We start from the raw sequence: 26,787 nt of genomic DNA, 5'->3' as shown, positions 1-26,787 counted from the left end.
GAAATTGGGAGAAATGATAATTTTTTGACATTTGGTTGCAAAAATGATCAGTATGTCATTGTTGTATGGTCGTTATGTCATTGTTATGTCGTCGCTATTAACTTTTTTTTATTTTTTTGCACAAACAATATTATCTACATTAAAGGGGAGAGGGTGGACTTAGCCTCATAATGGGCTAATAATAATTTGGTTCAAATTTGCATTCGGCGAGAATCGAACCTAAGACCTCTCACTTACGAGTGAAGATAAATACTACTAGACTGTAATACTAAATGACTTAACTTATTAAAAATTATCATTTCTACAACCTCCAATATTAATTATCGTCGCTAATTGTCTATATGCATAAAGAAGCACTCATCATAAAATTTTATTTCAAATAACTCAATATATAAAGATGATAATTCAAATTTAAATACAAAGAGGGAACACACTATAAGAGGAGAGACCTAACTTTAATTTATTTGTTTTAATATAGTTTAGAGTCCAAATGTTGACCCTTGCTTCATGATCCAACTATTGTTGTTTATATGCATAAAGAAGCACTCATCATGAAATTTGGTCACTTTGATCCCACCTCTCCAAATTTCCAACATGTTAATAATCAATCCCACACCCGTATTTCATCCGGCACGTTATGAGTTCAATTTTAGCTTTGATGAATCACATGATGATGCCCTGAAGATGTTGAAATATCTCTGTAAATCTTGTCGACTTCTGAATAGTAGATTGTCAATTTGTCATGACAAAATCACCAACTAATCACTTTTTGGAAAAAAGAAAAATCAAATCCCCAGCAATTGGATCATGATATCGTCAACTAGCACTCTGGAGCAGGGCCGGTCTAGAGATTTTTGAGGCCCAGGGCGACGTAAAAAAAAGTGCCCCAACTTTATGTAAGAAAATTACTTATTTTCACACATAAGATATCGAAAAAAATTATACTTAGAAAAACACTTCAAACTCAATAATTTAGAAACACAGAAAGACTAATTTATTTTGTATTGAGAGAGGGAAACAAAAAAACTTCGGGCTTACAAGTAGATAGATGATGAGTTTTGTTTTCCATTTGAACTTTGAATGTGTTTTTGAATAAATCGTGAGGTGTTTTTTTCTTATTTACTAACCTTGTCAATATGGGACTAAAAAATAATGATGTTTTCGAGTCTTTAATTGATATGTATTATTAATGAATGGGCACTAAATTAAACATTTTGATGACACGTCATATAATTTGCAAATTTGGTCTACATATTATTCTTTGTTGAAGATTAGACTTGAATTAAAACGAATATTTAAAAATAACAACCCACATAGCTACTAGATAGTAACTAAAAATAAATTACCAACCAAACAAAAATTTGTAAAAATTGAAAAGAATAAACATGCACATAGCATTTTGAACTTAGGACCTCTTGTTAATTTTAAACAACAAAAATCATTGTTTCTAATTAAACTTCTTGATCCTTTAACCAAATTTTCTAAATTTATACTCTTATAAAAAGAAATTTGTAAAAAAAGGAAAGTAAATAAGCACACATGGTGTTTTGAACCCAAGACCTCCTTATTATTTTCAAATGACAAACCACCACTTCTAGTTAAATTTCTGTGTCTTTGAATCAAATTTTATAAATTTATACTCTTATAAAAATATATATAAATATACCGTCCTAATAATTTTGGTGCCTCTAATTTTTTTGGGCCCTGGACGGTCGCCCCTCTTGCACTGGGCCTGGGCCGGCCCTGCTCTGGAGGACCATTTGCCCGTAAAATATTAATCAACGCCCAAATTTACAAAAACATCATATTTAAAGTGGCATAAAGCAGGGGACATGCCTGGTCAATTGGTCATTTTCCAAGTCCTCAAAACCCTTAAATAATTCGAAAATCTCAAAACTCCCAAAGCATGAGGGACAGGGTGGAGCCTTGGTGGGGCCCATAAATTGATTCAGACACTTGTATTTGTGACAAAATACATCGTAATAATTGAATTCCAAAAAGAAGAAAACTTAATAATTAGCAAAAAAGAGAGAATTTATTTTGTTACAAAGATGTATGACTCGTTTATAAATAACGAAGTATGACTCGTTTATAAATATTTTAAAATGAATAAAAGTATCTTAGGTAAAATTAATTTTAGATTTTAAAAACACTTTAAGTAGTTTGTGGAAGAAGCAGCATGTATGTGCTTCTTGTAAGAACAAACTTAAAATATTTCCTTTATGAATAAAAATATCAAAAATTAGACTGTAATAATAAAAGACAAAGAAAAACAACTTAATAACAAACAATAAAATATACATTATTGTTAGCTTATTGTATAGCTAAGCCCACATCCTCTCAGGTAAATAATATCGTTTGTTAAAAAAAATAAAAAACAATAAAAAAAAATTTATAAAAAAAAGAAAAGAAAAAAGACCTAACTTTAGCAGTATGGCTTTGACCCCAATTATCTCTGTCAAAAGACTCAAAGCCTCAATACATGGATGGTCATCGTAGTAGAGCCCCCCAGACCCAACTCTCTGTCTTTCTAATCTGACTCACTACTGAACCTTCTCTCTCTCTCTCTCCCTCCCTCTCTCTCCACACATTTCAGGAAAAAGGAGCTCTCACACATTGCTCTCTCTCCCTTTATCTCCCTCAACAGTTGTGAGTGCTCTTTTCCCTCTTACTTTCCTTTCCACTCTGTTAAAGCAAAACCAAAGCAAGAAACCCTTTCAAAGTTCTGATTTTTGGTGGAAGGCTCTCTCTCGCCTCTCCATCTCTCTCTCTCTCTCTCTCTCTCTCTCTCAAGCCCAGGTATCTATCTTTTTTGGGTTTCCTTTTCTGTTCACTTTTAACTGGTCCTGATTTGTTTGGTGATTTTTGCTTCTCTATTGCACTCTTATCTTGGTTTTTTAGCATCTGGGTCTTTTGGATCCAAAGTGTTGGGTCCCTGATTGAGATCTGTATGAATCTCTTTACTTTGCTTCTTATCTTTTGCTATAGATTATGGGTTTTGTGTGTATTTATAGATAATTGATAGATACACAATTACATACATTCAGTTGAGTTTTTTCTTTAGCTCCCATGGCTCGTTGATCCATGGCATTTTTTATGTTGAAAGTTTTGATCTTTTGGAAAAAGGATTGGCATTTTTGAGGTAGATAACTGTGACTCTTGTACTCTTGATTCAGTTTTGACCCATCACTTGTTGGGGTTTTAGATTGTTTTGTAGCTTGGTGCTTCTGGGTTGCATGCAGCTCTGTGCTTTGATGCCCATTTCTTGAGTTCTCTATGAGGGTTTTTACAGTTTCTGCTTACTGTTAATGAAATGTTATATTCTGGTCTGCTGGAACAAAAAGCTAGTCTGAAACTCTTGAAGATAGGTCTTGTTTATAGAATTCCAGTTTCTTCGACTTCTTTGTGTGTTATTCATTTGGAATAATGTTAGTGATTGTCTTTGTGGGTTTTGTAGCTTGAGACTAGGTTGTGTTGATGTAGTAATGATTTCGATGTCTTTATTTTCGGGCTGAAATGTTATCGCTATAGTTTTATTATTTATAGATTGGATTAGATAGTGTTCCTTGTACTGTATTATATCTATTGTTTCTTAGTGGTGAACTCTTTGTTTGTGTGTAGAAATTAACTTGCAATTGATGGACTTGAAGATGAATTTGATCAAGAGCGTCAATGGAGGGAATCAGTTGGTGAGGTTGGGGGATGAGTAATGGATTTGTTCAATTTGATCTTTTATATCAAGTGTAATTTATGTCGATGGCCTCTAAATCCGGTGCCAGAAGTTCTTCCCCAGAGACTCACAGGAAGTTAATTGCTAGTCAAACAACAGAAAGAAATTTCCGCAGACCTTCACCTCTTCCAATTACAAAGACAAGCAAATCAGAGCCAGTCACTCCGAAAAAACTTCCTAGGCATGTGCAACAAGATGCGCCGAAGCATGTTTCTACAGAAACTACTGAAGAGAAGAACTACAAGATTCCTTATCAGAAGGAGTCTGCCAAAACTTTAGCAGATCAGTTAGGTTCAGCTTTATCACTGGGTGATGCAAAACAGGTGCCAGCTGATGTGGATCCTGTTGCGAGTGAGACTAGGAAGTTTCCAGGAGGCGGTGATCAAAAAAAGAAAACATCAGAAAATGGAATCGGCCCGACTTCAGCGAAAGTAAGTGATGATGGGACCAGCAGTATTGCTAAGACTAGTGGAAGCACCAAGATGAATGGTCGAGCTGATTTTGTTGAGAGTGGGAAGAGCAGTATCTGTAGAGGTAGCACTAGCAGTGACATCAGTGATGAAAGTACTTGTAGCAGCTTTAGTAGCGCCATCAACAAACCTCACAAAGCAAATGACATACATTGGGAAGCAATTCAGGCTGTCCGATCAAGGGATGGTGTATTTGGTTTAGGCCATTTCAGACTTCTGAAGAAGCTGGGCTGTGGGGATATTGGAAGTGTCTATCTTTCAGAGTTGACCGGAACAAAATGTTATTTTGCAATGAAAGTTATGGACAAAGCATCTTTGGCTAACCGTAAAAAACTTCTTCGTGCTCAGACTGAGAGAGAAATACTTCAATGTTTAGACCATCCTTTCCTTCCAACCCTATATACCCATTTTGAGACAGAGAAGTATTCATGTCTGGTAATGGAGTTCTGCCCTGGAGGCGACTTGCACACACTTAGGCAAAGGCAACCTGGAAAGCATTTTACTGAGCAAGCAGTGAAGTAAGTATTCTCCTGTACTCGATTAGTTCAGCTGCGGCAGTCTTGTTCTCTATTGTCAGTTTGAGCATGTGTGGTTTATGTAGTCATTTTTGTTTTGAATTTCTTTTGCCACCCTGCTTCTTGGTTTATTATTGTGTCATTGGTAGGTGCATACCAATACGATTCATACCATGACATAAAAGGTTTTATATCTCTTGCTATTGAATGATCTGATTTCATTAAAATGCTACATAAAGCTTACACGGTCATTGAACCCCTATCACGTCAGTTTTAGTTGTTGCTGGGATCTAACTACGTGCAGGCTGATCATCGGGTGCTTCCTATTGTTTTGATGTAGACGTTTGCAAACGTAAACCACCAGTTTTTCCTATTTACTGTTGTAGAATGACTACAAGCTGCCAAGCATGTTTCTTTCTCAGTTATATTAGCAAAGAAATACTATCACTCTATCATGTTGTAATTTGACTTTGACGATTCTTGGTATTATATTTGTCCTCCAATATGCAGGTTCTATGTAGCCGAGGTTCTCCTTGCACTGGAATATCTTCACATGCTTGGGATTGTTTATCGTGACCTTAAGCCGGAAAATGTCCTTGTGAGAGATGATGGGCACATAATGCTTTCCGACTTTGACCTTTCCCTGCGCTGTGCTGTGAGCCCAACCCTCGTCAAATCTTCAGCCCCTGACTCTGAACCTTTTCGAAGGAACTCAGCTTATTGTGTGCAACCTGCCTGCATCGAGCCCTCTTGTATTCAGCCATCTTGTGTGATGCCTACAACATGTTTCTCACCTCGTTTCTTTTCGAGTAAATCTAAGAAAGACCGGAAACCCAAGAATGAAATGGGGAACCAAGTACGCCCATTGCCAGAACTCATGGCTGAGCCAACCAATGCTCGTTCGATGTCATTTGTTGGGACCCATGAGTATTTGGCACCAGAAATTATCAAAGGTGAAGGGCATGGCAGTGCTGTTGACTGGTGGACCTTCGGGATCTTTCTGTATGAGCTGTTGTTTGGTAAAACACCTTTCAAGGGATCAGGAAATCGAGCCACCCTGTTCAACGTGGTAGGTCAGCCATTGAAATTCCCGGAAGCACCAGTGGTTAGCTTTTCAGCAAAGGATCTGATCAGGGGCCTACTTGTGAAAGAACCGCAGCATAGGTTGGCATATAAGCGAGGAGCAACCGAGATTAAACAGCATCCGTTCTTTGAAGATGTTAATTGGGCATTGATTCGATGCGCAAGTCCTCCTGATATTCCAAAACCAGTCGAGTTTGAGCGGATTTCAGCTCCCCCAGTGTCAACCAGTGATAAAGCTACCGCTGCTGCTACTCATCCAGATCAAAACAATTATCTGGAATTCGATTTCTTCTAATTATTTTCGGAACTGAAACGCCATTTTCCTTCTTTTTTTTTGTTGTGAAAGATGTAGAGTTTTCTGAAATGTTGATTATTATGTGGATTTTAGGGGTTTTTTTTTTTTTCAGTGTTGGTCATGACCATATGTTTGATGTTATGAAACACAGATTTGTATTCCAGCACAAATGTTGAATGCTGTTTCCAAAATGTGGATCCAGTTTCCTTAATATACGTATAGATTGTGAGATTATGTTTATCAAGAATAAAAGAAGCTTGAAAATGTTTTTGCACCGGGGCGCTGGCACCCGCTTGTGTTGCCTTGCCCCGTTGCAATGCTTCTAAAACATTCACACCTTGATTCGGGAGCAAGGAATTGTTAAGTTTTGCTAAAGGATTTGTATGAGGGGGATTCGAACTATACACTAAACTACTCTAATTTACGAGGAGGGAAATTCGAACTTGAGTGCAAGGATTTGACCACGTCGGTCGGTCAACTGGTGTAACCTGCGTCCGTGAAAAGAGCTCCCACCAACCCTACGATAGTACTTTGAAGCTGTATTTTGATGGATCTACAAAGGGAAGTCAAAATGCTTGTTGGGCAACCTTTGGTTGTGATATTTTGGGCTTTCATGAAGTTTCGCTTTCAGTTGTCCCCGCTATCTAAATATCAATAAGAAAATTCAAAATATTTATGGTGACTCCAAAGTAGCTATTTCATGAAGAGAATTTTGTAGCATATTCTGTTGCTCAATTAGAGCATATACTCATTCAAGTGAGGATTGAGGAAAATCAAATCTTATGTAATTTAAAATTCACATTTGTTGTCACTTAGTACTATGATCTAGTAGTCTTTCTCTTCATTTGTAAGTGAGAAGTTTTAGGTTCGATTCTCGGCAAAGGCGAATTTGAACCACATTATTGCTAGCCTATTATGAGGTTAAGCCCAAACGAGCCCGTAATGTCACAATTTACTTTTATATTTGCATTCCTTTGATTCAAATCAATTGATCACATGAAGAAGATTTATGTCCTATTTATGCATATAGTTGTTGTTATTATTATTATTATTATTATTTATTATTATCATCATCATCAAATTGCCATAAATTTATGAAAAATGGTGATATTTCAAAGTCATGGGACCAATTATGATATTAAAAGGAGAAAAATAATGAAAAAAATAAAATTCTTGGGACCCATGAGAATTTGTCCAATAAATCGACGAGTATAAAAATTGGGTGGAGGGACATTGGAACCACATCTCAAACATGTGAAAGCTTCACATGGGAACCCACAAGTTGAGAAAAGAAAAAAACTTAGCACAATTATTCAAAAACACTTAGGCAGATGGGAACATTCTTGCCACATTGAGGCTTGTTCCTTTAAATAATTTGAGGGATAAGAAATGTTAAGGAGATTCTTTCAAAGTGTGATTCTTTATGAATTCTCTGTCACCTTACAGTTTAATGTTAATTCTCGTGTCAATGTTATGAAATGGTATGTGAAAAACAGAAGGTGACAGAGAATTTATGAATAATCATATTTTAAAAGAGTTTCCTAAACATTTATCTTTAAGGAATAGGCTACAAAGTTCAGCATCTATTCCATGTTGAATCATGGCTCCCCTTCTTGTTTGGTTGAGATTTAACCATGTATTCAATAAAAAGTTATAATTTAAATGTCAGGCAAAACAAAAATAAAGAGGAAAAGATTTAGCGATATTCTAAAGTTATAGGTCTTGTTCCACCTTTCTCTCTTAATGTTCAATTTGTTTACGAGTCTCTACTCTTTCAATTTGTGCGAATGCTACTGCCATTAGTTTTATTAAATATCATCATATTGATGGTTATTTTTGTATATTTTGCACAATAAAAACCCTTAAATTTGATGTAGATGTCTTTTCTTTTAAATTTGGTGTTTTGGGTTCGATTCTTGGCGCCGGTGAATCACAAAATAGTGGTCAGGATGCTGAAATGCCTTTATGAGTCTTCTCAGTCCCCGAAAAGTCACTGACATGAAGCCACCAGCTGATCACTTTTTTGAAAAGAAAAAAAAAACTTTCAAGTATTTAATTTTCTTTTATGAGAAATGTTAAGGAGACACTCACAAAAAGTGAGTCTCTCAATAGACTCTCTGTCATTTCATGTTTTTTACATAATATTTTATAATGTTGGCATGAAAATCGACGTTAAGTTGTGAGGTGACAGAGAATCCATAGAGGATCCTACTTTGAAAGAGTCTCTTTAACATTTCTCTATTTTTAAATACAACATATGTGTTGATATATATGCCCTTAAAAGTTGGCCACGAGCATTGCACGTAACGAAATTAACGCAAAATTGTGACAACAATGATCATTAGAGCAAAAATTGTCACCAAAGTGAAACAAGGTTCAACATTTTGGAGGGCTAATGTTTAAAATGTAGAATCTTAGACCATCTCCAACCGAAGGGTTCAGAGGGCCAGAGGGTCGAAAATAGCCAGAAAACCGTCTCCAATTGAGGGCTAGGCCAAAGGGCTCGTGGGCCCCACTGGTCAAAAAAGGGCCAAAGGGCCAACCGGTTGGCCCAAATGAGCCAGCCAGCCAGCCCCGGGCTGGCCAGAATTTTCATTATTCCTGACGGATATAATCGACAGGAATGGTAGGCCTTTTTTTTTTACAAAATTTTTTATTTTTTTAAATTCTATTTTTTTTTCTTATAACTTCCTAAGCTATTATACAACATTAAATTAAATTAAGTAACATTAAACAACATGAAACAACATTAAACAATATGAAACAACATTAAATAACATTAAATAACATTAAATATAAATAATAAATTATGTTTGGCCCTATAACCCTTTGACCTTGGGTTGGAGACGGTTTTTTGTGACAAGGCTAAAATGAGCCATGTCACATTCCGGCCCGGGCCCCCACCACATTTCGGGTTTAACTCCACCGTAACATGATATTGTCCGTTTTGGGCCCTGACCATGCCTTCACGGTTTTGTTTCTGGGAACTCACACGAGAACTTCTCAGTGGGTCACCCATCATGGGATTGATCTCGCGTGAACATGCTTAACTTCGGAGTTCCGATGGAACCCGAAGCCAGTGAGCTCCCAAAAGGCCTCATGCTAGGTAGGGATGAGAATATACATATAAGGATCACTCCCCTTGGTGATGTGGGATCTTACAATCCACCCCCTATGGGGGCTCGGCGTCCTCGTCGGCACACCACAACCAGGGTTAGGCTCTGATACCAATCTGACACGCCCCGATCCCAATATTCCTCGAATACCAAGATAGGCATGTGCTGGCCGACACCCGAGGGTGACGAAAGCCATTTATTGAATACAAATGCTGAGAATAAGGAATAGATAAGACTTAGAAATATAACAGAATAATGAATATGCATTTAAGGAACGTGTTCAGAGCACACATCTAATCTATAACACTAAAAGAACTAATATAAAAATTGAATTAACAAAGGAGTGGGTCCTACACCGAAGAGGACTCAAAGATGCCGATGCAAAAGTGTCTGGACGTCGGGATTGTATGCCTCGATTCTAAGCTTTGAAGGGAGCGCAAAACAAACATGAATGGACCAAATTGATATAGATATAATAAAACAGTTATCAATATACTAACCCTCAGGTTTTATGAAAACACATATATATCATGATAAACATAGGTTTTCCGAAACCTAGCATGTCGTGCAATGTCTCAAATCATAACTTGTATATATAATAGTCACTAGTGAATTGTCCGATAACCCCTAGGCCCCATGCCAGCTCCCCGTCTCTGAGCAGACAGTCAAAGGAAAATACGCTTCAGGCCCCATGTCGGCTCCCCGTCCCTGTGTTAATAGCTAGAAGAAACACACTCCAGGCCCTATGCCAACACCAAACTGTCGCCCGGGACCGACCAGAATCTATTCCTACGTCCCGTAGCGGAAATGACCACTAGGTAAATCCAAAACCATTGAACATATATATATATATATATATATTGAAAAACAACTTCATAGTATAAAGTCATCCATCATCTATACTATAAAGAGGTGTTCGAAATATGTTCTAAATATCATATCGTCATCCATCGGATATTCTATAAGAACATGGGTTATAGGAAAAATAGTAATAATTCAAACTAGCCTCAATAAGCATGTTGTTGATGCACAAAATCGGGTCGATCTTGGACCAACGTAAATCCGACCGTGAATCACACAAATGCACGAGAACACAAAGATATATCATGGTTCACCTCAAGTTAGGCTACGTCCACACCGATGTCGATAAATATTGATAAAGGTTACAGTATGCATGGAGGCTATAGAGGCTTAGTATTTGCTCTCTATATTATTCTCTGCCTCTCTGTCTGTTTCATCTCTCGTTCAGTCCCCCCAAGTGAAGGTGATGAGGATCTCTTTTATAGAGTAAAGATTCCCTCCCCTCTTACATAAATCATGGGTTTAGTGATGAAGCCTAAATATAAGCCCAAATATCGAGGCCCAATATATGGTACAACACATGTTATCTCAAATTGTCTCATAGAACATAATTGTTATAATAGAGTTTTATTAATTGGACCATTTATGTGCTTAGGGGCAATATTTGTGACGTTTCCGTGATTGCTAGTTTGCGTGGCTCTTCGGCGGCTAAGTATCTGTGAGTGGACCCCTTCTAAAATGCATGTTTTACTAATAGAAATGCATACATGGAAATTGGAACCCGAAGTCAGTGAGCTCCCAAAAGGCCTCGTGCTAGGTAGGGATGAGAATATACATATAAGGATCACTCCCCTAGGTGATGTGTGATCTTACAATCCACCATCCTTAGGGGCCCGACATCCTCGTCGGCACACCATAGCCAGAGTTAGGCTCTGAAACCAAATTGTCACATCCTGGTCCAGGCTCCCACCACATCTCAAGCTCAACTCCATCGTAGCACGATATTGTCCGTTTTGGGCCCCGACCACGCCTTCATGGTTTTGTTTCTGGGAACTCACACATCATGGGATTGCTCTCGCGCAAACCCGCTTAACTTCGGAGTTCCGATGGAACCCGAAGCCAGTGAGCTCCCAAAAGGCCTCGTGCTAGGTAGGGATGTGAATATACATATAAGGATCACTCCCCTGGATGATGTGGGATCTTACAAGCCCTATGACCCTTTGGTCCTCGGTTGGAGATGAAGGCAAATATGGTCATGTATTGTTCATTAAAATATTAATATTTTAGAGGGCCAGAAGGGCTAAAATGAGCCTTCTGGCCAACCTTCGGTTGGAGATGGCTTTACAAATAAATGGATATAGAGGATTTTGGTCAAAAATAGCACCTTGATATCAAATTTTTTTTTAAGTTAATTTAATTTAAATTTAATAAATATAATATATTTACCAAGCAACCCAACTAGAGGTCCAAGAGGCAGCCAAACTTACCACAGAGGCCTCAGAGGCCTCTTTAATTTAATTTAAATTTAATAAATATAATATATTTACCAAGCAACCCAACAAGAGGTCCAAGAGGCAGCCAAACTTACCTCAGAGTCCTCTTTCATGTCCTCACATGGCTGCTTCGTCAAGGGGCAGTATCCTACCAGCACTCCATGTGTGCGCATGTTGGATTTCAATAATTAGAAAAATACTAATGATTGTGTTGAAACTAAATTCGTGCACATCCGCAGTAGAAGCGAAATTTAACTGAAAGAGTCCAAGTTCTTCAATGAGGGGAGAATTGGGTTGAGTGGGGATGTGGTTGAATACGAGAAGAACTGCAACATATTTCTGAGAGGATAATCAAATCACAGATGTAATTCAAAGAAAAACGCAATAACATTTAGTAATTTACCAAATGACCACTACTTCGGATTTTCATTTCTTAAAGAGGAAAGAGAGGACTAAAGGGTCAACGACTTATATCATTCATGTGTCTGAAGTTTTAAGGGGTTGTAGTCCAATTAGAATATGAAACAATTTTAAAATATCTTTTTGAAATCTTCATAAATGTTAACTTGACTATATCCCTTAAAAGATGATTTTACATTTTAAAACTGTTAATGTCAACTCGTGTGGAAAGTGTTTTTAAAATGACTGGAAGCGTTTTTAGTACAAATATTTTAAAAAGCCAATCCTTAGTAAAAATCTAAGTGAATCTTGAAAAAACACTTGAAGGCTAGTTTGGGGTTGTTGTATTGTGAAAAAAAGGTGATGTTTGCTATTTTGAACTCATGATTTTGACAAAAAAACACTTTTTTTTTTCATTTACCAAATACAGTTTTAGCCCTATCTTTTTTAAAGAGCTGCTTTTAAAATAATTTCAGCAATGTCAAACCAGTTCGAAGTGCTTCCTCCAAGAAGCAACTTCTTTCAAAAACACACTTAAAATCAAATTTCACCAAAAATGTTTTAGACATTTTAAAAGCACTTTCAAACGAGTCTATAAGTGTTAGACTTTGATTTCAATAAAAGATTATCTTTAAGCAAAATAATAATTTGAGCATGAAGAGATTTTCACAATCTAATTTAGAGAAATACATACAATTCTAAGATTTCTCAAGCGGTAATCTAAGACAACTCTAGTAGTTAAGGTATTCCTCTTGTATTAGAAAAAAATTGGTTTCACACAAAAAGTAATAATTTACTTAAATGATAATAAATTATAAATTGAAGGTTCAATTCAAATTGATTTTGTCAAATCTAAGTATTTATTATAATTTTTCGCTTCTTTTGCTTTCAATTTACCGCAACATGAATTCTTGTATAATTATATGCTATATGTAATATTACGTTTCTGGTTTTACCATTCAAGGGTGAAATTCGTCAACACAAGAAATATATTTACTGCAAGCATGCCAAACTTTAACAATTTGCTAAACGTGCACAAGTTTAATTATAATAAATGCATGTTGAGTCAATAAGGAAATAGGATTAATAAGTCAAATGATGGGGAACCCACACCACATCAAATTTCAACAATCCGAACTTAGATGACTGTATATTAAGAGTATGACTGTATGGAAGTTAAGAGGACTCATGTTGCAAGTTTCAATTTAAGGATTTTACAAAGAAAATATCAGATTCAACCTTAAGGTCTCGTTTGATAATTATTTTAGTTTTAGTTTATTTTTTGTGTTAAAGTGAAACGAAAGTATACGAGAGAAACGAGGGATGGAGATTCGGAGAAGGTGGAGGGAAGGGGAGGGAGATGGGAGGAAGGATAAAAAAAGGGCAAAAGACTGTTTACTACCTTCATGTTTCGTGGTTTTCAACATTTAGTACATCAATTTTTTTTTCATCCCAAAGTCATACCTAAAGTGTAAAATTTGGAACAGTCTCATACATCCGTTAGTCAAACTGTTAAGTTTCCAGTTAAGTGATGACATGGCGCCCATGTGGATAATGACTGGGCGCCACATGTCATCCACATGGAAATTAAAAATAAATTATTTATAAAATAAATTTAATTAATTTAAATAATTTATAAATAAAAAAAAATAAATAAAAAAACCCCTTCTTCCCCAAATCCCACCCGTGCCCACCCTCCCTTCATCCACCCCTTCGTCTTCCCCAAATCCCACCCTCCCAGTTCCCCTTCGTCTTCCCCACCCTCTACCCCCTACCCATCGACACCCTTCATTTCCCTGATACCCACACAGCAGAACCCATTTCATCCCCCAATTTTATCAAGACACCCACCACCCAATTTTATCAAGCTCCGCCATTTCCGACACCAATCTCACCACGCGCACCTGAACCCTCCGGTGTTTGAGTCCGACGGCGCCAACCTCTCCCTCCCTCCTCTTCCCCCGTCGTCCGCTCCCTCGACCTCTCAGCGCAACCCAGAAGAAGAACAAAAAAAAACCCAGAAGAAGAAGAAGAAAAAGGAGGAGGAAGAAGAAGAAAAAAAAATAAAAATGAGGAACCCAGTTCGTTCCCCCAAGGAAAAAAAAAAAAAAAAACCGAATCTGCAACCCAGATTCGGAGGAAGAAGAAGAAGTAAAACCCAATCCCCAAAACCCAGAAGAAGAAGAAGGAGGAGGAGGAGGAGGAGAAAGAAAAAAAAAATGAGGAACCAGTTCGGCCCCCCGAGGAAGAAGAAGGAAAAGAAAAAAAAAAGATTTTTTTTCAAAAGTTTTTGGCGGGAAAAAAAATTTTTAATACCACCAAAATCCCTTATCTAAAAAAAATAAAAACCCACGTGGCGACCCACTTGGCGCCAAGTCATTGTCCACATGGGCGCCACGTCACAGTTAACGGGAGACTTAACAGTTTGACTAACGAATGTATGAGACTGTCCCAAAATTTACACTTTAGGTATGACTCTGGGACGAAAAAAAATTGATGTACTAAATGTTGAAAACCACGAAACATGAGGATAGTAAACAGTCTTTTACCCATAAAAAAAATTACTAATGTATAAAATAAAACTTGAAAGCGAAACAACTTTAATTCGTTTGGTTTTCAATTTTAAGTTGATGTCATTCCATACACATTTCTTTAGCATCTCTCCCATTATATTTCTTCGATCATTCTTCATCTCTAGATTTTTGCATGCTTTTCCTTTTATCTCTGACCAAAATAATAATAATAAATAAATGAAAACTAAGAGCTAAACAAGATAGTTACAAAACGGGCATCTAGATTCTTTATTTTTAGTTTTGTTTTCATTCTCTAATTTCCGTTTCTAGATAATTAAATTGATCGACCGTTTAATTCATAAATTGATGGTTGAAAACTTGTTTTTGTAATTTTCGAGTTTATCGTACATATATATTCATAGGCTACAATTAATTTGCATTTTGATTTTATAGTTTAACATATATGAAAAAGAAAACTACTTCATCATTATATTTTTGGAAACTTTAACGAAAAGTTTCCGATACTGTTCACTTCAATGAAAAACCACATTTTTACACTAAAAAGTCAATCATGATACTATTCACTTTACCATTTATTTTGTCATTATCGTTAAAACTCAAAGTTTTCAAGCAATTTTCATTAGTTTTCCTTATATTTTTTTGTTAGTCCCTTCAATTGAAAGATAAATTCCTAATTCCATCGCTAAGTAATAATCTTGTAAATTCCTTATATGTTTTCATTCTCTAATTTCCGTTTCTAGATAATTAAATTGATTGACTGTTTAATTCATAAATTGATGGTTGTAAACTTGTTTTTTGTAATTTTCGAGTTTATCGTACATATATATTCATAGGCTACAATTAATTTGCGTTTCGATTTTATAGTTTAACATGTATGAAAAAGAAAACTACTTCATCATTATATTTTTTTTTGTTAGTCCCTTCAATTGAAAGATAAATTCCTAATTCTATCGCTGAGTAATAATCTTATAAATTCACACATTTAAAATTCAAATAAATCCTACACAATTAGTTGTGGTGCACAATATTCTTAGACCTTCAACTAGGAATTCAAATCCTCTAATGTTTACAATTGCATGACTTTGTGAAGGGAAAGAAGATGATCATGCCAAGATGTAAACATTGTGTGTACACTGTCAAATAGTTAAGTGATTAGTAGGGGGAGATTGATCAATATGTCGGAACACAGCTGATGCACCAATTGTAATAATACAACTGCTTGGAAACTTGAAAAACAAAAATTACAATTATTTGTATAATGACATTTAGTGTATCAGACCATATTTCTAGTATCTAAAAAAATTTCTCATTAGCATGATGCTGAAAGAAACAAAAAGTTTTGTCTGAAAGAAACAAAAAGTTTTGTCTAAAACCTCTTGGCCTACTAGACCTACTACCAGAACCAAGTAGTTGGCACCTTGTTATATATGCCTTCATTCATGAAATTTATGACTAAGAGATGAAGTTGTTGGGGATTTCATATTCAAACCCATTTTGACAAATTTAGAGACTAAACCTCATGAATTTATAATTCAAGGACGCAATTTCTAATTATATCAACGGTCATTGACAAATGTTCTAATTTTCTCTTTCATTTATAATTCGAATAATACATTACACCTAAGTCGAATCAACAAATCCCATCAAAATTAAAATAGTATTAAATTTTGCTATTTAATCCCTCTAAAAACTTATTGTAAGAATATGAGTTCCCAATCAACAATGAATTAGAACCGTTGGATCAAATGAACAAATTTCATATGGTATCAAAAGAAACAAAAAACTGTAGAAAAAAAACAAATGTGTTGAAAAATGAAGATACCAAACAAACAACTGTTGTTGGTTTTAGATGCGGCGTCCTTTTCACATTCTTTTCTATTTTTAACCAATCATTTTAATAAAGTTGTGTATATATAAAACATTTCATCAAGAGGCAGATTCCCTGCACTCTCACTTCCCGTGCTTTCTTTTTTTGTGTGATCACGATTAAGCCACGTTAATATTTTATATATATTTTTTTATAAAGATAATAAGACAAAAATAAATAATAATATAAAATATTGATGCAGTTTAACCGTGACCACACAAACAGAAGTACACGGAAAATAAAAAGGCAGAGAATCTGCCTCCTTTCATCAAATGCTTTAAAAATTTTAGTATGCCAGAAGCATGTTTAAATAGTAATATAATTGGTTGAAAATTTTATTTTTAAAATTTCTAATCAATTGCGTTACAATTAGCATGAAAGAACGTGATTTTGACACAAGGTGCTAAGAAAAGCACTAGATTTAGAAAAAGGACAGGCCACCTCTCTCTCCCTCTCTGTAAGTTTACCCCACCCTTAAGCTTCTCTCTTTCTTTCTCCCTAGATTTTGGTGAATCAGTAAGTTTTTGTAATCTAGAGCACTGAAAAAGTGAGGGGAGGGAGAGAGAGGGAGAGGGAGAGAGGGAGAGAGAATCAGACTGAAAGCCAACCCAGTTTTGTTTTTCACAATCTTGAACTAAATTTGCGGCCTTTTTTCGTTTAGATCACTGTAAAGAGAAAATGGGTGTTGCCAATCAAGAGGCTATCAAGCAGTTTCGATTGTTAATGGAAGAAGGTGAGCTTTTTAAACCCACTTGCAAATCTGCTTAGTTCTCTCATTTCGTCTATTATTTTGCTAATTTTCATATTTTTTTGCTTTGAATATACAGTTGACGAGCCACTGAAGAATACATTTGAGGTTGGATAATTTCTTCTTTTAATTTTGCTCGATCTGTTCTGTGTTTGGATTCTGGGAAAAAAGTTTGAACAAGAAAATGATTTGGAGTTCTTAAATTTTGTTGCTTTAATGATTTGCAGCATTAGAGATCAAAACCCTTTACTCAGTTTACTAAATTGTGGTAATTTTTTTTTTTACCACAATTTAGTTATGTAGCTTACTGTTTAGGTCATAAGTCAGTTTTTTTGGATGTGATCTGAGTCTCTGATGTCGTGCATTTTAGGATTTTTGGTGATCTTAATCACTGGTTACTAGGAGAATGTCGGTAGCTTATTGATTATTACTTAATCAATCTAATCTTGTTCGTCTTTTGGGGGGATGAAACTTCATATTTTTCTCTTAGCGAGAGGAAAGGGAGTCTTTCATGGGATCTTCATATTGGGTTTTATTATAGATGGAATCTTTGTGCAAATATAGTGTCAGCTTTATGCTTTGTATTGCTGAACAACAATTTCTGCGGTATTCTGCTGGTGTCGGTACCTTACTGCAAATAATTGGGCATGATGTATTTGTTGCATTTATATTGGCAATGCATCATGAAGCCCTTTGTTGTGGACAGTATTGGTTGAGGAGGAAGGAGGAGGAGGGGAATACAGTGTTTTTACTTTCTGAATTTTTTTCGACTACTTAGCTGAAGAATGTCTTTTGTTGCATCTGAGAGAGAGGCAGAGGGATCCAAACAAGAAAAAAAAAGAAAAAAAAAAGATGGAGAAAACGAAAGCAAAAGGAAAATCAGAGAGATGGCATTGGCCATGCTTAAACTATTTGGCAAAGTTTTGAGGAAATGTAGCATGATTTTCTTTGGCCTCAAATTCCTGAATTGAGTAGATAATATTGTCCTTTTCTTTTGTGGTTTATGATTTGCATAAATGAAATGTAACTGAAGATTGAATCGGTGCCTCTTGATCTACAGAATGTACACCAAGGGTATCCAAATGAGACATTAATGCGTTTTCTTAAAGCTCGGGACATGAATGTTGGAAAAGCCCATAAAATGGTTAGATTCATTCAGTTTACTAAATATAGTTATACTGTTTCAGGTTTTATGATCTCAAGCTGTTCATCTTTTGCTTATAATGCTTTCCTAATAATGCCTAAACTGTTCCAGTTGCTTGATTGTTTACAATGGAGGATGGACAGCGAAATCGACAATATATTGGCGGTGAGTTTTCTCAACGAGAAATTAATAAATAAACATGATATCTTGTTACCGATCACATGTAATTCTCGATGCTTGTCTGTTTAATATGTTGTGTTAGGCAAAGCAAAAATGTTTTGTGAAAGGATGCATATAGAAGTTTTTTATTCAAATATCTAAAACTAAGTGCCAAGAGGTCGCACTTGGTGCGATGGCAAGTGCCTTCGCCCATGAGCGGTAGGTCTCGGGTTCGAGACTTGGGAGCAGCCTCTCCATAAATGGGGGTAAGGCTAGCCGACATTCACCTCTCCCAGACCCTGCGTAAAGCGGGAGCCTTGTGCACTGGGTACGACCTTTTTTTATCTAAAACTAAGTGCCAATAAAGCCTTGATTAATTTTTTACTTCCTAAAAAGTTCGGAATTTAAACTTGGAAGGTTTTAATGGAAACAACTGAAAAGAGTGATTGCTGAAAACTGTTTGTGTTCCTTTTATAATAGTGGAGATGTCCACAGCTGACTGCCTTGAAGTACAAGGGAAGAAAATAGTACCATTATCATGGTGTTAGATTATTCTAAATTCTGTTCCAAATTCCAATATCATATATCTATTTTTTTTTTCTTTCTATTAACCTCGAAGCATATATCTACTGTAATCTTGGATCTCAACATTTCGTATAGGCAAGGTAATAGCTTTTGTGGCAAATCTGATTATATGCTAATTATTGACATACAAGTGGAAGCATGAAAGCGAGGTGTAATAACATTGAAGTATCTTTGAAATTTTTATGCTGTCCTGTCATCAACTCCAAAGAGCTCATATTCCTGACCAATCATTATTTCTCAGCAGATTAGCACTTCTAGATTAAGGCGTTCATTACAAAGAATTTATCATTTGCTAGTAGGGAAAGTGCATCCCAGTTAGATACAAAATTAATGGAGATTTGAAATAAATGTTGAAGTTGTTTTAGTTTCATTCTCCCTCTTGATATTCATGTGTTTCTGGTTTAATAAGTGGAGATGTTTGATACGTGAACCATGTTGGAAAAGTGGATATAATGAGGTGACAAAGCATTTATTTTCTGTATGCAGAAACCAATCATCCCAACTGATTTGTACAGAGCAGTGCGTGATTCTCAGCTTGTGGGGTTGTCAGGTTACTCAAAAGAGGTAGTCTTGAATCTTTCTTATTTTGACTGAAAAACATGATTAACTTTTGCTTCCTCATGCTCCTTTATTTTTAATTTCAAACTCATTATTAAATCTCATTGCCATATTGATTTCTTTTTCCAGGGTCTTCCTGTCATTGCTGTTGGTGTCGGGCAAAGCACATTTGACAAAGCTTCTGTAAGGATGATATTATTTGTTCTGTTTAATCTTCTTCGGCATAGATAGCTTTATTTTCTGGTTTTGATATGTAATGATGGAAACCATGAACAAGAAATCATATAAGTTATGTTCGGCTTTAAGCTGTGGGCCATATTTGTGCTTGCTTACAAATTGGAAATGCATAATACGTCTGAGTTGTCTGACATGAGAGAGGGCACTAGAATTTATGGGCATAATACTCTATATTTAGCTGGTACTGAGACTTCCAATGCTAAGAAAATGAGTCATTACGTATACCATGGAGTTTTGAGATGATATAACATTGGTTGTGCATTTAACATGCATATACAGAGATTCATAACTTTCTAAAATACTGGGGCTTTATGTACCGATGTGTATTTTCTTAAAACAAAGAGTGAGGTGCATGTGTGTACGACCTTATGTTATATTATTATTCTCGCGGTAATATTTAATGCTTTGATTCATTGTCATTGTAGGTAAATTACTATGTCCAGTCTCACATCCAAATGAATGAGTACAGAGATCGTGTTGTGTTGGTGAGTGCTTGAGAATGTTTAATTTCATTTTCTAACAGGTAACTCTATTAGGAGCCTGATTTTCCCGCCTTCTGTTGTAGCCTTCCGCAACAAAGAAGTATGGACAATATATTGGGACGTGTGTGAAGGTTTTGGATATGACTGGTTTAAGGCTCTCAGCACTTAACCAGATAAAGGTATCTCTTGCTATTAGCACGAGCCTCTGTTTGCCTTTTGTTTTTCGTTTTACATATTTTAAGAGTATCTGTATTTGCACATAATTGGCTCGACTTGTTTAATTCTTTGTCTGAGGACCCATGAGATTGATACTGGGTATGATCTGTTGATGCAGCTATTGACTGTTATCTCTACAATAGATGACTTAAACTATCCAGAGAAGACGGATACATACTATATTGTCAATGTCCCATACATATTTTCGGCATGTTGGAAGGTTTGTGTCATAACAACTCGCACTATGAAATTATGCGTCAGAAAACAGGGGAAAAGTATTTGGTGGGTATTCGATCTTGAGACAGAAGTCCTAATGTGAACTCTTGACAGGTGGTAAAGCCTCTTTTGCAAGAAAGAACAAGGAAGAAAATCCAGGTTCTTCAAGGTTGTGGCAGAGACGAATTACTGAAAGTAAGCATAAGAAACTTATTTTAGGTAAAAAATCTCGTTCTTTTCCGGCTGCATTTGTTCATCTGTGTTTTGCTCATCTGTGTTATGCAGATCATGGATTATGCATCCCTCCCACATTTTTGTAGAAAAGTGGGATCCGGGTCATCTCGGCATTCTGACAACGGACGCACTAACATTTGTTTCTCCTTGGACCATCCATTTCATCAAGAGCTCTACAATTTCGTCAAGCAACAAGCCGTCTTGAGGGAGTCCATTGCACCAATCAGGCAGGGATCCTTCCATGTTAATTTCCCGGAAGCTGCCCCAGAAGGCGCCGAGATTGCAAGGAAAATAGAATCTGAGTTCCACAAGTTCGGAAATCAAAATCAAAATGGTCTCACCAAGTCACTAAGTGGCCTAAGAGTTCATGGTGCCTGAAATTTTTATAGCAATTTCTTAGCATCTGATCCTTCTACATGCCAATGTACCCGACACTCTTCCATTGCCATGATGCAGGAATGAATGTTGTTCTAAAATTAATTTCTATGTATTAGTGTAATCCTTGCATCAGCTCGATGCAGGTTTTTTTTAATACAAGTTAATAGATTGTATGACGGTTTTTGTAGAACTTTGCAAAACCGATTAAAACCCGAGTTTTAGTAGTAGATCCTATGACGGGTTACGAAAATGTGTTACGGTATTTTGTTATTTCTATTACACAAGGTGATTTGTCACCTACCTGTCGGGAGCGGGGCATATCCTACTAAGTTGAGAGCTTATGACGTGCTTAATTTGACCTCAAAATGAGGTGACAATGAAATACTCACCTACTTGATTCATTCATCATATTGCCTAGTTACAAGTTCACACTACAAAACTCAGCGTTATAGTAATGACTAAACTGCGGCAAAAATAGGTTTTATGAATATGCGATTGTTGAATTTGCGCAAGATCTTAACGAGCAAATATTTTGCATTAACTAGGAGCAAATGTTTAATACAAGCTAATATATTGTATGACGGTTTTTGTAAAACTTTGCAAAACCGATTAAAACCCGAGTTTTAGTAATAGATCCTATGACGGGTTACGAAAATGTGTTATAGTATTTTGTTTTTTCTATTACACAAGATGATTTGTTACCTGCCAGTTGGAAGTGGGGCATACCCTATTAAGTTGAGAGCTTAAGGCGTGCTTAATTTGACCTCAAAATAAGATGACAATGAAATACTCACCCACTTGACTCATCCATCATATAACCAATTACTTTAACGTATTACTTAGTTACAAGTTCACGCTACAAGACTCGGCGTCATAGTAATGACTAAAATGCTGCAAAATAGGTTTTATGAATATGCGATTGTTGAATTTGCACAAGATCTTAATGAACAAATATTTTGCATTAACTAAAGGAGGCTTATGGTCCGACCAAAGTGCACGAAAATACGTTTTGTCATGGTTTTAACACAATTTTGGTAACAATTAAAAAACCGTGACAAATTGTCCGCATTTTTTGTGAAAAATGCCATTCTCGAGTTTTCCCAAGATAATTTACATGCGCAGCAAGGGAAATGTTAACGCATATTTTTTGTGAAACGAAGCCTTATAGACGCTTCGATTAGAAGATGTGATTACGAGACAAGTTTAGGGTCGAAAGGGTAGAGGAAAATCTAGGAAGACTTGAACAAAGACTAAGAAAAGACTTGGAGTACTCGGATCTAACGGAAGACGTGGCACAGAACCAAATGCAATGACGTTCTAAGATTCATACCGCCAACCCCACTTAGTGGAATAAGGCTTTGTTGTTGTTTGTTGTAACGTTTTTTTTGTTGAATTCTTAAACTAGAAATTAAAAAACTCAATAATAAGTAGTGAAAATGCTTTGCTTCCAATTAAGATTGATGAGCATCCAAAATATACCGAAAGCGTTGATATATACATGCACAAGTACAAATTATATCCAAACCAAAGATAATTCAAGTATCCTGCCTGCGCGTTCTTATACATATGCACAAACGTATCCAAACCCTTTCGCTTTCTGTAAGCACATCACAGATCATTCGGTAGGGGCCTCGCGGTAAGAACTGGAAGCGAAAACTAACGTTTCGAGGAAAAGAGGGGTTGACAATAACCTGTAACATGATCAAACAACACTGATTGGATCCGCGGTTTCAGCTCAATTGTTTGTAGCACTTGTAAGCAACGGCAACTGACACTGCGGCACAAACAACAGCTAAAGCTGCATACGTATCTTCACGCTCCCAGCTCTGAAACCATGTTGGCATTGCAGAAACCTTGCGCATGGATGCCCCTTTGCCACTATTCTTTCGTGAAAGTAGTTTCCTGCTGCTTTTTTTCTTTTCAGCTGTTGCCCTCGCTGCAATCTCATTCAAGTCGGGACTATCTATCATAGCATTCTGACAGCAAGACTTTCCATTTTCCTGGCAAAAGCCCCCGTTCTCAACCTGAGATCTACATACACTAGCATTCCCCCTATCCTTTGGTTGTGTCAACTCTGTAGTGGTTTTTCCCACATCTCTCTCGCCGTTAAGCTGGAGCTTTTGTTCTTGAGATTCCTTCTGCTGTTCTTCTGATAAACCCATCTGACCCCTGAAATCAAACCATAGATTCCATCAGTAATCACAGTTACACAATGCATGCACACACACTAAAAGGTCGTACCCAGTGCACAAGGCTCCCGCTTTACGCAGGGTCTGGGAGAGGTGAATGTCGGCTAGCCTTACCCCCATTTATGGAGAGGCTGCTCCCAAACAACTTCTAGAAAATAATCTACTTCTAATTTTGCATGGGTTGAACTTGAACCAACTATTTCGTCTATATTTTCAACTTCCTGCGCCAATCAGAATAAATTTGCATAGCCAAATACTCTGACTGCTGGCAAAAGAGGACCTTCCTCTAAGACCAATTTACAGCTAAACAGTGTTTCACTGATGGAGCAAGCATAGATATGTGAAAATTGCTTCAAGGCCAGCCTATGAATTAATTTAAACGGATTACCTCCATAGCCAGTCTACAATTTCTCCTTTCCTGACATGCTGTTCAAGCAATACAGTTACGTCTTCTGGAGCAACATATCCATACCTACAAGAAATACAATCAGATTGCCAATATCAGTAACCAAGTAAAAGAATCGGAAAAGAGTGAAAAGATATACCTTATAGCAATAATAACAGAAAAGAGTGCTAAAACTAATACAAATTAAGAGAATAACAAATCTCCTTACCAGTGGCCAGAGACTTCTCTGTTGCAATTTGATCCATATATGATAACATTTCCAGCATACTTATGCCCCCCAATGTGTGAACATGGACTAACGGACACTTTACCTTGAAGACCATGTAATTCTATCTCTTCTCTGAATCTAGTGACCAATGGAGGACCACAGACTCCACAACGGCGATCCCGGGACCCATGAGAACATACAAAAACATATGAACCCTTAAGCGTTTCAGGAGTTCCAGGTTGCCATTCACCATCCTTCACAAGAACTTCTTCAACGAATGTATCAACATCAAAATGTGTCAATCTCCTGCATTTCATCATTAGGTTTATGTTAGTATCAAATTTTAAGGGGAATCAAGAAAGTATCGAAAGGAAATCCGAATGGAACTTGTAGCTTACCTGTATCGGATCATGTCGGGGAAAATTAATACATCGCCATTTGATGTTTCAGTTCCATCATGCCCTTCACATATTGTTAAGCGGGTCTAGAAGAGGAAAGACACAAAAGAGTTATTACATCCACTTACCAAAAAAGCTAATACATCCAACTGCTAACAATGAACAGTACACAACCGCCCCCAAGGAATCACCAATATCACGTTTCCCTGCCTACGTAACTTATCTGCAAGTGGATACTCATTTCATCCCATTCATCGTAAAAAATGCGTAGAGAATGGTTGTGTAGCAGAAATAGCATGAAAAATAATTAATTTCCACCACCACACGATTCCCATAATTGTCATATGTAAATATGATTGTCCTGTTATATGTCAAATCATTCGATACCATAGAACTTTGTTACATACACAATCTCCAGCTTCTCGTACTGTGTTGTACAATGCCAAGGGCTTAATCAGTTTAGTTTATTTCTGAAATCATATTGTTCACATTATTCCACCTTCCCAAACTAAATCCTGCACCCACAAGTACACAGCAAATACCCCATCAATTAACCTCAAGTTTAGCCATATCCCAACCCCTTTAACACTACCCAATTTAGAATTCTCCAAATTCTACACCATGAGATTCCGAAATTACTCCAAAAGGATACCAAAAACAAAACCCACTGAACAACACTAAAAGCAAAAGTTACCCCCTTCATGTTCAAGCTAGACATTAAATCACATGCTTTCAAATCAAAACTTAGATTACAAGCAAACATAACATGCAGCCAAGATCCATTTCCACTCGCCACATTCAAAAGCAACCCGCATTAAACCCGAAAGCGGAAACCTACCAAATCATACAGAACTAAAACACAAGCAATCCACTTGGAGTGATCAGAATTCATATCCAACCCACTAAAAGCTCGTTTGGATGTGCTTTTAAAATGACTGAAAGTTCTTTTGGTGAAAATATTTTTGGAAACAATCCTTAGTAAAAATGTTGGTAAATCTTGAAAAAGCACTAAAAGTGCTTCCTGGAAAAAGCACATAACTGGTGCTTCTTGTAATAAGCACTTAAATGCTTTTGAAACCCAAAAACATTTTCTCTAAAAGCATTTTCAGTCGTTTGAAAAGCACATTCAAACAAGAACTAAGTCACACACCTTGAAATCACTACTTAAAGAACAAGCAATCCCCAAAGCAACCAAAACCCATTTCAACTAGCGAATTCGAATTCGATAAAAAAAACCGAAATACCACCAATTGTCAATCCAATTCATTCCTAAAAAGACTTAGATTTTTCACCAAATTAAGCACCAACCGCCATCAAATCACAAAGCGAAAAAACAAAAAGCATACCTCTTTCTTCATATCGCCCCTCCTAGCCATGACGGCGGCGTAGAGCAACCGAGGTAGCCGATCAAACTCGGCGGCCTCGATCCTCGGCGGCCAAACCTGCGGGTTCTTGTAGCACAAAAACACATGTCTTTGGTAAAACTCCACCGTCCCGGCGAGTTGGCTCGTCCGGAACTCGGGGCGGTTGAACCCGAACTCGGCGTCGCTGCTGCTCCCGCTGGTATCGGCAAGCAAGCCATCGTTCTGGAAGCTCCCGGAGGCGCTACCGATGTGGGAATTGGGGTCGGAGAGGAAGCTTTCAAGCGGGTCGGAGATAACGATTGGGGAGGAGGAGGTGGATGGGTTGGTGAATGCGAGTGAGTCGTCTCGGTCTCTGGCACTCCCCATGGGATTGGAGACTGAGTCGAGTCCGAGTGGAAACCGAGTTGGGTCCGATTTGGGTTGAGCTTTGGTTTTCCACTGCAATGGGAAGTGGAGAGTGGGGGAGTGAGACACTTCGGTCTACCGAATGGGCAATTACGACACGTGCATTTTGCTTGGAGTGTCTTCCCTTTGAGGTACGTTTGTGTGTGTGTATATATATAATTATATATAATATATATAAAAGAAACCTAAAGTTTTAGATTTGAATAAATAGAAAATGTTTACTTGTTTGGAACGAAGGAATCAGAGGAGTGGGGAATGAGAAAATGAGAATGAGATCAACTACTTTTTACTCTGCTTAATCAATTTAGTTACGTATTGCATAACGGATTCTGTTGTAAAATTTTGTACTTTTTTTATTTTTTATGGGTTAAACGTAGGAAAAGTCATAATTATGACTTTATAAGTAAGCATACCAAGATAAGACGTAATGTGCACGTAACTTTCAAGCAAAAGCAAGAGAAGTCAAGAATCGAAATAATTTTACTTTTCGGTACTAAGTAAACTTAGAGAAAGTCAAGAATCAGAGTAATTCTAATACATATTTAAGACAAGTAAAC

The 26,787-nt window shown here is 36.8% G+C and overlaps 3 protein-coding genes across 6 annotated transcripts in view; 2 read left to right on the top strand and 1 right to left on the bottom strand.

Moving 5' to 3' along the window:
- The window catches only part of LOC126588852 (serine/threonine-protein kinase D6PK-like), a 36,069-nt gene extending 29,712 nt beyond the window's left edge, over positions 1 to 6,357 (top strand). The window contains exons 1-3 of one of the 4 annotated variants that reach the window (XM_050254001.1): positions 2,492 to 2,649; positions 3,622 to 4,718; positions 5,226 to 6,357. In XM_050254001.1, coding sequence (XP_050109958.1) covers positions 3,751 to 4,718; positions 5,226 to 6,093 — 1,836 coding nt within the window. In that variant the 5' untranslated portion in view covers positions 2,492 to 2,649; positions 3,622 to 3,750 and the 3' untranslated portion in view covers positions 6,094 to 6,357. Of the gene's footprint in view, positions 1 to 2,491; positions 2,800 to 2,990; positions 3,143 to 3,621; positions 4,719 to 5,225 lie in introns of those variants that run through there. The other 3 variants (XM_050253998.1, XM_050254000.1, XM_050254002.1) reach the window with 3 other exon arrangements.
- Positions 6,358 to 16,689: 10,332 nt separating this feature from the next.
- LOC126588855 (phosphatidylinositol/phosphatidylcholine transfer protein SFH1-like) lies at positions 16,690 to 21,510 on the top strand. Its single transcript, XM_050254006.1, has 11 exons — positions 16,690 to 17,036; positions 17,131 to 17,159; positions 18,112 to 18,195; positions 18,307 to 18,360; positions 19,426 to 19,503; positions 19,627 to 19,680; positions 20,160 to 20,219; positions 20,300 to 20,395; positions 20,551 to 20,652; positions 20,763 to 20,843; positions 20,934 to 21,510. Exons 1-11 carry the CDS (start codon positions 16,982 to 16,984, stop codon positions 21,258 to 21,260), a joined length of 1,020 nt encoding a protein of 339 aa, XP_050109963.1. The 5' UTR covers positions 16,690 to 16,981; the 3' UTR covers positions 21,261 to 21,510.
- Positions 21,511 to 22,688: 1,178 nt separating this feature from the next.
- On the bottom strand, positions 22,689 to 26,360 carry LOC126588853 (uncharacterized). Its single transcript, XM_050254003.1, has 5 exons — positions 25,808 to 26,360; positions 24,462 to 24,547; positions 24,064 to 24,369; positions 23,838 to 23,921; positions 22,689 to 23,429 (listed from the first exon to the last, which is right to left on the bottom strand). The coding sequence occupies exons 1-5, from the start codon at positions 26,189 to 26,191 to the stop codon at positions 22,991 to 22,993; spliced, it is 1,299 nt and encodes a 432-aa protein (XP_050109960.1). The 5' UTR covers positions 26,192 to 26,360; the 3' UTR covers positions 22,689 to 22,990.
- Between the last annotated feature and the right edge of the window lie 427 nt (positions 26,361 to 26,787).

Source organism: Malus sylvestris, chromosome 11, assembly GCF_916048215.2.
Source record: "Malus sylvestris chromosome 11, drMalSylv7.2, whole genome shotgun sequence".
Lineage (NCBI taxonomy): Eukaryota > Viridiplantae > Streptophyta > Magnoliopsida > Rosales > Rosaceae > Malus > Malus sylvestris.
The sequence above is the reverse complement of the archived record's forward strand: the minus strand, read 5'-3'. Positions and strand labels throughout refer to the sequence as shown.